The sequence below is a fragment of the Delphinus delphis genome, chromosome 7 (genome assembly GCF_949987515.2).
Source record: "Delphinus delphis chromosome 7, mDelDel1.2, whole genome shotgun sequence".
In the NCBI taxonomy this organism is placed as follows: domain Eukaryota; kingdom Metazoa; phylum Chordata; class Mammalia; order Artiodactyla; family Delphinidae; genus Delphinus; species Delphinus delphis.
Genome location: NC_082689.1, coordinates 51,732,398 through 51,745,545, shown reverse-complemented (window position 1 = coordinate 51,745,545; position 13,148 = coordinate 51,732,398). Strand labels below are relative to the sequence as shown.

Here is a 13,148-nt window from a genome sequence, read left to right as displayed (position 1 = left end):
TGCTCCGCAACGGGAGAGGCCACAACAGTGAGAGGCCCGCGTACCGCAAAAAAAATAAAAAATAAAAGATGCAAAATAATCTTAAGTATCAAAATCACATCAATTTACCCAAAAGGAAAAGATTTTGTGTTACTGAGAGCAGGGGTCACACCCCAAGGCCTCCAAGGCCCAGCAGGAGCAGAAGAGTCTGCTCAGTCTAAAGAACAGGCAGCTTCTCAGCACCAGCCCACTCCCGTCACCCAGGAGGTAGGCTTTCGAGGACCACATCTTCTGATTTCTCTAGGGAAGCCACGGGTCCTGATTTTGGGGACAGTCTCCTAACTTACAAACACTCACAACTAGCATTCAATATATTTAAAAATTGTATGTGCCAAACAAAACAGCCTGTGGGCCATAATCAGCAGGGGGTCCTGGTTCCCTAAGTTTAGGAAGCTCCAGAAGTTGGTGAATCCAGAGGCTAAGAATACTTTTTGCATCAACCCCTTCTACCTCTCAGCCTTCCAGCCCCGGCACCTAGGTGGGGTTCAGCACTAGGGCTGCACATAGCCTGGGCGATCCAGGTCTATCCTAATTAGAAGAAACTCCAGGATATGAGATACGACCCAGGTCATTTTTGGCTGGGGGTGTTATTTTGTCTGAACCGATTCCAGGGGCCATCAGTGTGGTCACTGATTCAGAGAAAAGTGATTATACCTGCCGAGGACCAACTTCACATCAGGTAATACATTGGCTCTTTTCTGTTAAATTCCCAGAATTCTGTAAAGTAAGCGTTAGCCTCATCCTTATATATGGGGAAGCCAAGGTTTCATTTGAACCTTATCTGTATGATTTCAAAAACCTCTATGAGCAGATTTCCAAACGTTCTGTGAACTTAATTATAACTTTCAGTTCCATGCCTGTCTACCAACCGAAGTGTATGTGGCCTAAAAGGGACCCGTAAAGTCTTCCAACACAGCATCTAACTTAGTACAAAGAACTTGCCTCTTCCATATAGTATGTCAACACTTGAACCCTGGAATCGTGCATCCAGTTATAGCACATGTTAACTCATTGCTAGAGTTAGTAGAAATGGCCTTTCTATGAACATGCTCTGCTACAAAAACGTTTGCAATTTTGTCATAACACATTCTGGGGCTTCCCTGGTGGCGCAGTGGTTGAGAGTCTGCCTTCCAATGCAAGGGACACGGGTTGGAGCCCTGGTCTGGGAAGATCCCACATGCCGCGGAGCAAATGGGCCCCCCGTGAGCCACAACTACTAAGCCTGCGCGTCTGGAGCCTGTGCTCTGCAACAAGAGAGGCCGAGGTAGTGAGAGGCCTGCGCACCGCGATGAAGAGTGGCCCCCGCTCGCCGCAACTAGAGAAAGCCCTCGCACAGAAACGAAGACCCAACACAGCCAAAAATAAATAAATAAATAAATTTATAACACATTCTGTGTTAAATATTTTGAAACTATAACAAGTGATAATTATAACAATAAAGTAACATTTAGTGAACAATTACTATGTACCAGACACTGTTGTCAGCACTCTCCATGTATTAACTTTTTAAATTTGAACAATAACTGTATGCAATAGATACTTTTACTCCCAATTTACAGATTAGGAAACTAAGACATAAAAAGATTAAGCGACTTTTCCAAGGTCATACTATAGTAAGCTATGGAATGAGATTTTGAACCAAGACAATTTGGCCTTAGAAACTACACTACTATTTGATATATTAGACTCCTTTCTTATATATAAAACCTAATGAAAATAGCCTTATGAGAGTTTTATTATTTTGGAAATCCGTTTACCAGTAGAATCACTGTGGAATTAAATAAGTGAGAAAGGAATATATTTATTTATCTTGACAACTACTAGATCACTGAGATCATCTCAAGATATAGTTACTCAACCTAGGGAATATGCTTAATACAAACATATCGCAAGAGTCTAGATATTACAAGAAAAGGCAAAAACTAAACTTTTTATAATGAGATAATTTAACCACACTTAAGAGCTACCCTAAAACATAAACCTTTACAAGTGGTACACCTTGTGTTTTCAGAATAAGCAAACTCTTTCTTGCCATGACCCAAAGTAGAGCTTTTCTGTCTAGAAAAGTACAACTGGGGGCTAATATCTTACTTCTCTTTTTTAAAAAGTGACAGGAAAATTTTTAAATTGCTGTTCGTGTATTTGTCTATCAACCCATATCATTATTGAAATGTTTATTATTGCATTTTTGACTTAAAATTTTTTTTGAAAAGAGATACTTTTTTTTAACCTTATTTAGTAATACAGATATGGTGGTGATAAAATGTTAGTGCAAGCCAAATAATGTCTAGATTCTCATGAAATTAAAAGGAGGAAAAAACTATAATTCAACAAATTAAAATTTTAAAATGCTGTGAAATAAAACAGGAAAATATTAGTATATGTATAATTGCATAAGAGCTACAGATTAGCTTAACAATTTTCACATTCATAAATCCAGCTGTTACCGCTTCAAGTCTATGCACCCAATATTACACTTTTCTTTGCCTTTACAAAACTTCCTATTCATGCCAGTGTAAAGAGGGGTCAATATGGAAACGGACGCTCCTGCAAGCTCTAGCAGTGAATCTGAGAGTATTTGCTAGAACACACTGGAGCTGCACACAAGCTGTCATGAGAACTGATACACTGTTCCTGTTGGCATTAGGAATATGTCACAATATGTCTTCATAGAAACATATGCAACTCATTAAAAAAACTCCAAAAATTTAACAAATAATCTTCTTAAACATTATTTACTAATCATTTTGCTTTACTGAAAAATATACATAGAATTTCTCTTGGATCTTAAAACTCTCTGTCTGGTCTGTGTCTAAAAAGCTTTAGATGATTTCCTAGTCACTCCCTACCAACAGCTCCACTAGAGTCAGGCAGAGATGCTTCAGACTCAAGTTGAGCTCCTCTTTCATCAAAATACCATAGAATCCTGGGGTTACCTTATCCCGACCTTGAGTCTTTTGTATCAATTTCTCAAAAAGTCCTCCTATAGCCACTCTTTGAACAGATTCAGGAACAGGGAACTCATGAATGTAGTGTCTTCCACTTTCAAACAACTCTACTTGTTAGAGAATTGTTCTTTGGAAGTGCCTACAGAAACTGTTTCCATTGTTCTCCTATACGTATACTTCTCTATGTAATTCTAAGTAGAGTGACTTAAAATTACTATTTTATTAAGACAGTTATCCCAACCACCACTTCGTCTCCTAACTAGAAAGACTGGGCTCAAATAAATAAATAAATAAGCTATTTAAAGGATCTTAGAAAGATGAGACAACTTGCAATAGAAATTTTAAATTATTATAAGTTCTAATTAATTCAGCATGCTGTAGAGCAGCGGTCCCCAACCTTTCTGGCACCAGGGACCTGTTTGGTGGAAGACAATTTTTCCACAGACGGTGGGCGGTGGAGGTGGGATGGGTTCAGGCGGTAATGCAAACGATGGCGGGGATGGGAAGCGGCAGATGAAGCTGCACTCCCTTTGCCCACTGCTCACCTCTTGCCGTATGGCCCAGTTCCTAACAGGCCACAGACCGGACCGGTCCTCAGCCCGGGGGGTGGGGACCCCTGCTATAGAGTTTAGAAACAGTGAACTCACTGGAACTCAATTGACATAATGGTTAGGCCAAACTACTTGGTTTAAAAAAATGTAGTTAATAACTAAAGGATCTATATATCTTGCGCTGCCACACTGCAAAATAACAGCACCTGCCATGTGGAATAAACAAGAATTAAGTATGTTCAGGTAAAGAGAAAAACATTACTTGTTGTGCTATAGTCTTTCATCATTCTGCAAAGTTCTTCTTGATCCTTGCATAGTTAATTACCAATGGAACTTAGTTATAGATACCACATCTATCAGAACATTTCATAACGTGGACAGGCAAGACCAGGTCTAATACCTACAAATACCTGTTATTATTTATATAATCACGTTTCGAAGCAAGGACTTATTTGCAATGCAACATCTCTTATATACTCACAAGCTGTGCTTCAGGACTATGCAGCATATTAAGGTAGGTAGCTGGTAGGCATGATTCCCCCAATTACTTTTCCTAAATTGTCTACTTGCAAGATAATTTCCTAAATGTAGCCTATTAATCAATCTGTCTAGCTCTAAGTATAAAGCTCTGAAGTAATCTCCTACCTCATATTCTTCATGCTCAGTATTTATACAACATTGCCATCTAGATTTGCTCCCCTCAATTAAATTCAAATGCTCGAGAGGGTGTGGAGAAAAGGGAACCCTCTTGCACTGTCGGTGGGAATGTAAATTGATACAGTCACTATGGAGAACAGTACGGAGGTTCCTTAAAAAACTAAAAATAGAATTACCATATGACCCAGCAGTCCCACTACTGGGCATATACCCAGAGAAAACCATAATTCAAGAAGACACATGCATCCCAGTGTTCATTGCAGCACTATTTACAATAGCCAGGACATGGAATCAACCTAAATGCCCATCGACAGACGAATGGATAAGGAAGATGTGGTACATATACACAATAGAATATTACTCAGCCATAAAAATGAACGAAATTGGGTCATTTGTAGAGATGTGGATGGATCTAGAGACTGTCATACAGAGTGAAGTAAGTCAGAAAGAGAAAAACAAATATCGTATATTAACGCATATATGTGGAACCTAGAAAAATGGTACAGATGAACTGGTTTGCAGGGCAGAAATAGAGACACAGATGTAGAGAACAAACGTATGGACACCAAGGGGGGAAAGTGGCAGGGGGTTGGGTGGTGGTGGTGTGATGAATTGGGCAATTGGGATTGACATGTATACACTGATGTGTATAAAATGGATGACTAATAAGAACCTGCTGTATAAAAAAATAAAATAAAATTTAGAAATATAAATTCCTTTTTGAAAAATTATGTTTTACTTACCAAACTTTCTTCTTCATCCAATAATACTTTTCACACCAACAAATATTAAGCACGTCTGAAAAACAACCCTACTAATTCTGATTGCAGCACTTTCCTCTCTAACACATTCTAATAATTTTTCAGGAAGAGCAAAGCTTTTCATTTCAGTTGAAAAACCCAAATGCCCTTCCTGATATTGTGAGTGTATTGTTGCCCCCCTGTCCATTACCACGTTACACAAACAATTCACATACCTGCCACCTTTTAAAACTCTGAAATATCCACCCTTGCAAAAAACATCTTCCCTAAAAGAATATGTTTTTAGTCTTGTACATCAATCCATCACTTTAGCAAATTGATTCACCTAAATTTTAAAAATGTCAATTAAAGTATATGTCACTTGCCTTGTTTCTAATGTTTGCATGCCAGTGAACAATTTCTACACACACCAGCAATGTATTGCAAACAACAGTTTCTAATGCCTACTGTGAATAACATACTTATTTGGTAGCTACTAAATTAGAGAAGGTAAGTAAAATTAGCATATTTTTTCATCCTGAAAAATATATATTTGTTTTTACAGAATATTTACACTCAGTCAATCATATCCAAATTAACCAGTGGGTAGCTATTAATACTATCAATAAATTTGCAAAAAATGATCATAGTATAGTTATATCATACAATCAATACAATATGTTCCATCAATGCTTTTCTATATACTCACAGGGTTAAAGCCAAGAATTAAGGACTACAGAGGCAAATGTATACACATTAGGTAAGAGTAAGGTGATACACTGTGATTTCTCAGGACTTACATTTATATCCCTCCTTTTGCTTTCCTATGCCCGGTCCTGCAAGGTGGATGACTATGCCGTAGTACATTATCAGCACTGTTATTACACAGATACAAATGAACTACAGCCTAATTACATACATCACAAACATTTAAAAATTGTAAGTCTCAAATATGCGGCTAAAAACTAATGAAAACATTTAATAACATAAGCCATATGACAGTTATAGATTAATAATACAACCTACCCATCAAATCCCTGTAGTTCACATTCTTTTAGCAGTGACACGGCATGCCCTTCATATTCTGTTACTATATGAGAAAAAAAACAACACAGAAAAAGATGAAAGTTTTAAACAAATGATCTACACTTTTAAACTTGGTTTGGCAAAATAATACGCTAAACATATGGTCAGGTCGTAAAACAACATTTATTCTTGAATATTTATATTTTAATCATGGGAAAGAGGATTAAGTGTTACTTGCCTGTTATGTTTTACAGCTTTATGTAAAAGAGGGTCATATATTTGTTCCAACTACATAAGTCATTTGGGGATATCCCATTAGATAATTTATCTTGGTGCCTGTCTGTTTAGTGTTCCCTAAATAAGACACATTTCCTTTAAATCAGAAGCCTAGGAGCAGCAGTATTTTGAAAATAAGGCATATTAGCTGGCACCAAATAGTCAATGTTAAATCACTTTGGCAACCTTACATGAATAAATTAGTTGAAAGGTTAGTGTAAGATTTACATACTAGAAGAATGTGTGTCTGGAACTGCTAGACTAAAAAGAGGAGGAGTTGGATGTGAAAATGTGAGGCAAAGCCAACACCAAGGATAACAGACCCAACGCCAAGAAGGGTGGCACACAGGCCCACCAGAGCCCAGATTCTCTGAGGAAATGAATCTGTCACTCCCTATTGCTGCCTCTACAGTCATGATGCCCTATGCGGTGTTGCAAATGCCAGAGAAGACAGGATAAACTGGCACACTGCAGATGGCACCAAGCATCCCAACCACATTTAGCATTTTCTAGGGCAGCTTTGCCAGAAGAGACAGCCCAGCTGTACCCACCCATCAAAGATTTCTGCTGACTGACGTGACACTGCAGATGGATGTTTTTGTGTAAGAATGTGCATCATTATATGCAAGATTACATTAATCTTTCATGCCTGTCTGTCCCTGGGGCCAGCATGGTTCAAGCTTTTCCTACAATGCTTTTAGATATTGTTAAAAATGATCAGTCTTGGAGTCTAAAAGAATCATTCTGTATCCAGCAGCATTACCTTATAATTCTCCCACAGCTTATTCAAATGCCGTTAACATTCACATGAATAAAACCTCTCTCTATTAAATTCTATTCAGAAGAAAGCTACAAGAAAATGAAATATTTAATATTAATAAATTTAGGTTATCGTAAATGATTGTGTGCTGATCACTCATCTATAACTTCAGCAAGTAGTTGCAACCTTAAAAAGCAAAATAATAAAATGTCTTACAAACACACATTAAAAATAATTAAGGATATTAGGAAGAAATATTTATGCTGAGAGTCAGTTTATCAAGTCTCGCTTTTATTCCAAAGCTTACTTTGGTAAAGCTTTTCGAATCCAAAACAAAATTAGCCTTAAAATTATCTTGTAGCTGAATGCTATTTTTACTTAGGAGAAATTTTGAAGTAATAGTCTATTTCTTCCTTTCATCTTGCAGGTGAAATGTGACTATACACTGACGCAAATTATCCAAGAACAGTAATTTTTTAAGAGATATTGTAAAAGTTAAATAAGATGACTGATCCGGAACAACAGACGGACAAGATGACTGAAACCTGACCACAATATACTAGGACAATGAACAAAGTTTATCAAGTCCTTGGCCTCAGGGAGGTTACCTTCTGGAGACAGAGGATACGCACTGATTTTTTTCAATGAATGTACAATATATATAAAGTAGTATTAAGTGATTATGAAGAAAAATAATATAGGGGAAAAGGATAGAGAGTAATCTGAACTACTAGTTGGAAGGAGTAGAAGAAATCAAAACGTGTGTTTAGACAGTGTTTTGGGCTCTGGAAGCAGAAAGAACCAGATTCAGATCACTCCACTTCACAAAGACATCAACAGGGGGCTGCTGGGCAGCTGCACTTCCAAAAGAAAGTTACTGGCCTCTTCTTTCAACTACTTTCCTTTGCCAATGAGACTGACACGCCTCTTACATAGGAAATTTGGAGTTTTTATCATTTACAACTCTTTGAACACACAGTTCTCACTGTGCTGGGATCCCCCATGCACACCAACCTTCAGTTTAAATATTACTACCTTCCTCCAATATTGTCTTTCTGAGGAAATGTCTTGAGGTTGATACTGAATGTTGAGGAAACAGGCTGAAGTCAAATCAGATGAGTTCTGATTTGAATGTAAGGAAACATTTCTTAGTCTGGTGATAAAATTCTATGATGGGATAAGGTACTGAGATGTCATTTTCTTTCCTGTCCCTTAGGTACTTCAAACTTCATAAGTTCAAAATAGAATCCGTCATTTCCACCTTCAAATATACTGCCTTTCAGTTACACTATTCTTTTGTGTGTTCCATCATCCACTCCCCACTACCCAGGATAAGAAAATGTCTTCTTTCTAGAGTATCCCTTTCTTTTACTCTCCAAAACCCCTCCATACCCAAAGCCAGTGGTTTCTGTCTTTTAGTTTATGTGGCTGCATCCAACATTCCTCAAGCCAAGGCCCTAAACCTAGTCACCACCATCTTTAATACGCAAACTACATCAGCCTCTCCTCCAGTTTCCCTCTAACATTTATCCCACTCTAGCTAGAATGACCTTTCTCAAGCACATGTTTAACCACATCTCTTCCCTACATAAACACCACTGATTACTATTCATTGTCCCCAGGGATAAAGTTCCAACTCCCTGAGATCCTATTATTAGAAATGGGATTGGTCATATATATACACAATTATCCTAGGGATAATAAAAAGAACTTTTCACCCATAATTCTCTCCCTCTCTAGCTGGATCTGATTCATGGAACATTTACGATCCAGATTTTTATTAAAATGTAGGTAAAACTGGAAGTGAGTAATGCCTCAGCGTACTAGCATCTTTTGTAACAGTTTTATCAGGTTACCTAGCCTCCTGCTCCGTGAGATCAGGAACCATTAGAGGCATCTCCAGGGAATGGAGGGCTTCAAGTAGAGACATAAAGAGCCAAAGGGAAAGAATTCAAAGAGAAGATTTGGTAAAAGTGTCAAAAGTTAAACACATGGTTCTAGAAGGAGGAAAAAAAAGTGAAAATAAACCCCACTCTTTTGACAACTCTGCCCAGGGTCAGAAAGGAGGTAAAATTATCTGGTGACTAGGCACTCCCATGGGCCCTGAGCTGGCAGAGATCAAGGCTACGTTCAGAGAAGTGTCTTTGACCACGATAATGACAATCAGCGTGATAAGGTCTAGCAGCTTTGTTACTACCAAGATTGACTGAAGGAGGTGGAATTGCCTGTCTTGAACAAGAGAGATCACGGGCAGACATGAAATCTGTTTTCAAATACCTCAAAGCTCATGGAAGACACGTATTTCATTTATTTTGTATCACTACTAAAGATAACGTCAACACTGAAAGTCACAAGGTGGCAAACGTCAGCTCACAAGTTCTTGCAGTTTATGTCTTGCACAAAGGCATTTGGCAAAGGGTCAGGTAGGTTTGCAATCCAGCCAGTACTCCTATTCAGCATGCGAGGTGACCTTGGGCTACATCAGCCCAGAAGAAAGAGCACCTTTTTGTAAGTTAGCACAAAGGAGGTGCTCTTTTCTAATATGACCCTGAACTCCAGTTGAGAATATCCATCAGTATTGTCCAGTAACGGCACACACTGACTCCATCACAGGGTGCCCAAGCCGAGGCTGGGTGTTCTTCCACCAAGAGTGTCACGTGACTGCACTCCACCACATGAGGGAAAATGAACTAGATGGCCTCCAAAGTTCTTTCCAGTTTAATTTCTCTGCTGCCTTCACTCTTTCACTTTATCGTTCTATGAATTATCGTATGAATCTATGATGTCCAAAATTCCTCTCACACCTTTAATAGTGTAATTCCGAAAGTCTGCTCTGAGAGGAAGAGAAAGAAATGGTATCATATGCCATCTGATTCACATATCAAGTTATTAGGAATAAATAACTCTTTTTTTTTAGGTTCTTCCAGTTCTTCTGACACCCTGTCCCCCAACCTCTGGAAATCTGTTCTCTGAATCGACATGTTCTGGTTTCTTTGGGGGAATTTTTTAATAATATTCCACATATAAGTGAGATCATATGACATTTGTCTTTCTCTGACTCATTTCACATAGCATAATGTCCTCAAGGTCCATTTATGTTGTCCCAGATGGCAGGATTTCCTTCCTTTTCATAGCTGAAGAGTACTCTGTGGTATGGCATGCAAATATATATATATATGTATACACACACACACACACACACACACACACACACACACACACACCACATCTTCTGTATCCATTCATCAACTGACGGACACTTAGGTTGATTCCACGTCTTGGCTGTTGTAAATAATGCTGCAATCAATATGGGGCACAGATATCTGTTTTGAGTTAGTGTTTTTGTTTCCTTCGGATAAATACCCAGAAGTGTGGAATTGCTGGATCATATGGTAGTTCTATTTTTAATTTTTTGACGGGCCTCCATAGTGGCTGCACCAATTTACATTCCCACCAACAATGCACGAGGGTTCCCTTTTCTCCACATCCTCACCGACACTTGTTATTTCTGGTCTTTTTGAAAATACCCATTCTTCTTTTTTTTTCTTCTGTATGCAGGCCTCTCACTGTTGTGGCCTCTCCCGTTGCAGAGCACAGGCTCCGGACGTGCAGGCTCAGCGGCCATGGCTCACGGGCCCAGCCGCTCCGCGGCACGTGGGATCTTCCCAGACCGGGGCACGAACCCATGTCCCCTTCATCGGCAGGCGGACTCTCAACCACCGCGCTACCAGGGAAGCCCTGAAAATACCCATTCTGACAGGTGTGAGGTGATACCTCCTTGTGATTTGATTTGCATTTCCCTGATGATTAGTGATGCTGAGCACCTGTTTATGTACCAGTTGGCTATAGGCATATCTTATTTGGAAAAATGTCTACTCAGGTTATCTGTGCACTTTTTAACCAGATTCTTTTGTGGGGGGTTTTGCTATTCATTTTTTTAATGTATAGAAAAATTATAATGTATTCATCTAGCTATAATTTTTACATCATGCCTCATTTATACAGCACTATCTCTTAATGAATTCATCATCATACAGAATTTCTTACATAATTCATATTCCATTTGGACTTGGCAGTGCACAGAAGATATGTTAAAACAATGGTCACACTGGACATGCAGAAAATATGTACTCTTTCTGCTTTACTCTTTCATAGAAAATACTTTTGCAAAGTTTGAGTTGAATCTTACTGTTACATAATTTATGAAACAAATCAACTGCATTATGACCATATTTTTATAGTACTTTACAGTACACAAGGTAGTTTTAAATATACTACCTTATTCAAATTATAAAACTATACTGTGAGATAAGCAGGAAGATTCTAAAACTTTTCAGATACCCAAATGTTTATTCAGTCCTTCACATGAAACAGGAGACATTTTTAATATAAATATTTAGCCAATATACATATCAAAATGGTTTTATAAGCAAAAGATGCAATTTTATAATTTTGCCTGTAGGAGGAGTGTTAGGCAGCTAATAATTAGCCATGCTGCACAAATATATAAATAAATTCTATATTTGCATTTATGTAATATTCTAATTTTATCTTAAACTAAACATAATAAGCAAAAACATCTAAAATTCAGGGGAAAAAAGTCCTAGAACATAACATTTTTCTCTCCAATACACTTGTTTTAAGAAGGAAAGCACATTCCTATCATCTCCTCTACTTTAATTCAGGCCTCATAGGCCGGTTTCCTTTCCTCCAATCTCTCCCTCTTCTCTTCCGATATTTATTCTGATGACATAATCATCTTTGCCAAACTAGATTACAACACTATGATAAAAAATGTACACCACCTCCGAATCAATGCATGATGAAGAAACTCCTGAGTGTAGCATAAAGATTCATCCTTAATCTGGACTCAGACTTCCTCCTGTGCACTTTGTTGGGAGCCTTCCCAACTTCAGTTCAGGTGTCCTCAGCCTTTAGGAGAAGGGGGTCCCACCCTCATCCCATGGGAAGGGTCTTGATGCTTAAGACAGTAAGTGCTCCAGGTGGGGTATATGTACTACATTAGGACAGTCAAACTGATAGGAAAAAATTTTTAATCCTTGTTCAGGATTAAAACATGTTGAATCTCTTGCATATACACACCTCTCCCCATCTCACTAGATTTGAATAAAGAAGAACTGAATTCACTGGCACCATTTTACGATGATGGGAAGGACCATATTTAAGATAAAGCCAACGTTATGAAACAACTACCAAAACACTATGGGTACAGCACACACAGCCACACCCACTTGTATGTGCTGCTAGCGTGCCTGCCTTCTCTCACTTTTCTTTTCTGCTATATATATATAGTAAATATGTATATTTATTATAACAGTCAACCATTATTTGCCTTCTCTGACTTTCTAAAACTGTCCAGTTCAAATTCTTTTCTTGGGTCTTCTGATCAAAATAAATAAGACCCCTGAGACACCATAATTCCTTTATGTATATCCCAATTATATCTACTTTAAATATCTATTTTAATCCCTAATAAATTAACGGTCACTCAAGAGCAGGTAGTAGAACTTATCCATCTTGCATGGTGCATAGTGTTTAACACAAAGCATTCAACAAGAGTTTCTTGAACTGAATGATATGTCGTAATATCCATGTAAAACTGTTTTGGATACTAAATCAACGAAACAACAATTAAATACTATTGTGTTCACCAATAAGTTTGTTCAACTTTTAATTGGCTCATCCTAATATGAACTTCAAACTTTTCCTTCTTCCAAGCCTTGAAAATCTTCAGGGAAAGCAACAATAGATCTGAATTGTTTTTCTTATAAATCACCTCCAAGTAAGACAAAAGCCACAAAGATGAAAGATTAACTCCTTCACTACAATTTTATTTTAATTCAGAAACTCCTCTTGAGTTTTTCATGGTAGTTTCTCTCCAACCTTCATTGTAGTAGATGCCTTTTGGGGTGGATGACCTTCTCCAAAAGATTATTGTTGCTGCTTTTTTTGTTTAAAGGAATTTCCTTCTACCCCATCCATCAAGTCATGAGATGTAGGTTTATAAACCTTATTTACGTTGTGAGACCCATCTCCCCTGGTGACAGCAGAGCAAAGCCAGGTCACTCTGAATCCCTTCCCTAGGAACTTATGACTGGGACTGGGAGATTCCAAGTACATTCTGGCCTTG

The 13,148-nt window shown here is 38.1% G+C and overlaps 1 protein-coding gene across 3 annotated transcripts in view; it reads right to left on the bottom strand.

Annotated features, from left to right (window-relative positions):
* The window catches only part of CERKL (CERK like autophagy regulator), a 147,323-nt gene that overhangs the window by 21,149 nt on the left and 113,026 nt on the right, over positions 1-13,148 (bottom strand). For all 3 annotated transcript variants that reach the window (XM_060016492.1, XM_060016493.1, XM_060016494.1), the window contains one exon: positions 5,962-6,025. In XM_060016492.1, the coding sequence (XP_059872475.1) occupies positions 5,962-6,025 (64 nt within the window). The remainder of the gene's footprint in view (positions 1-5,961; positions 6,026-13,148) is intronic.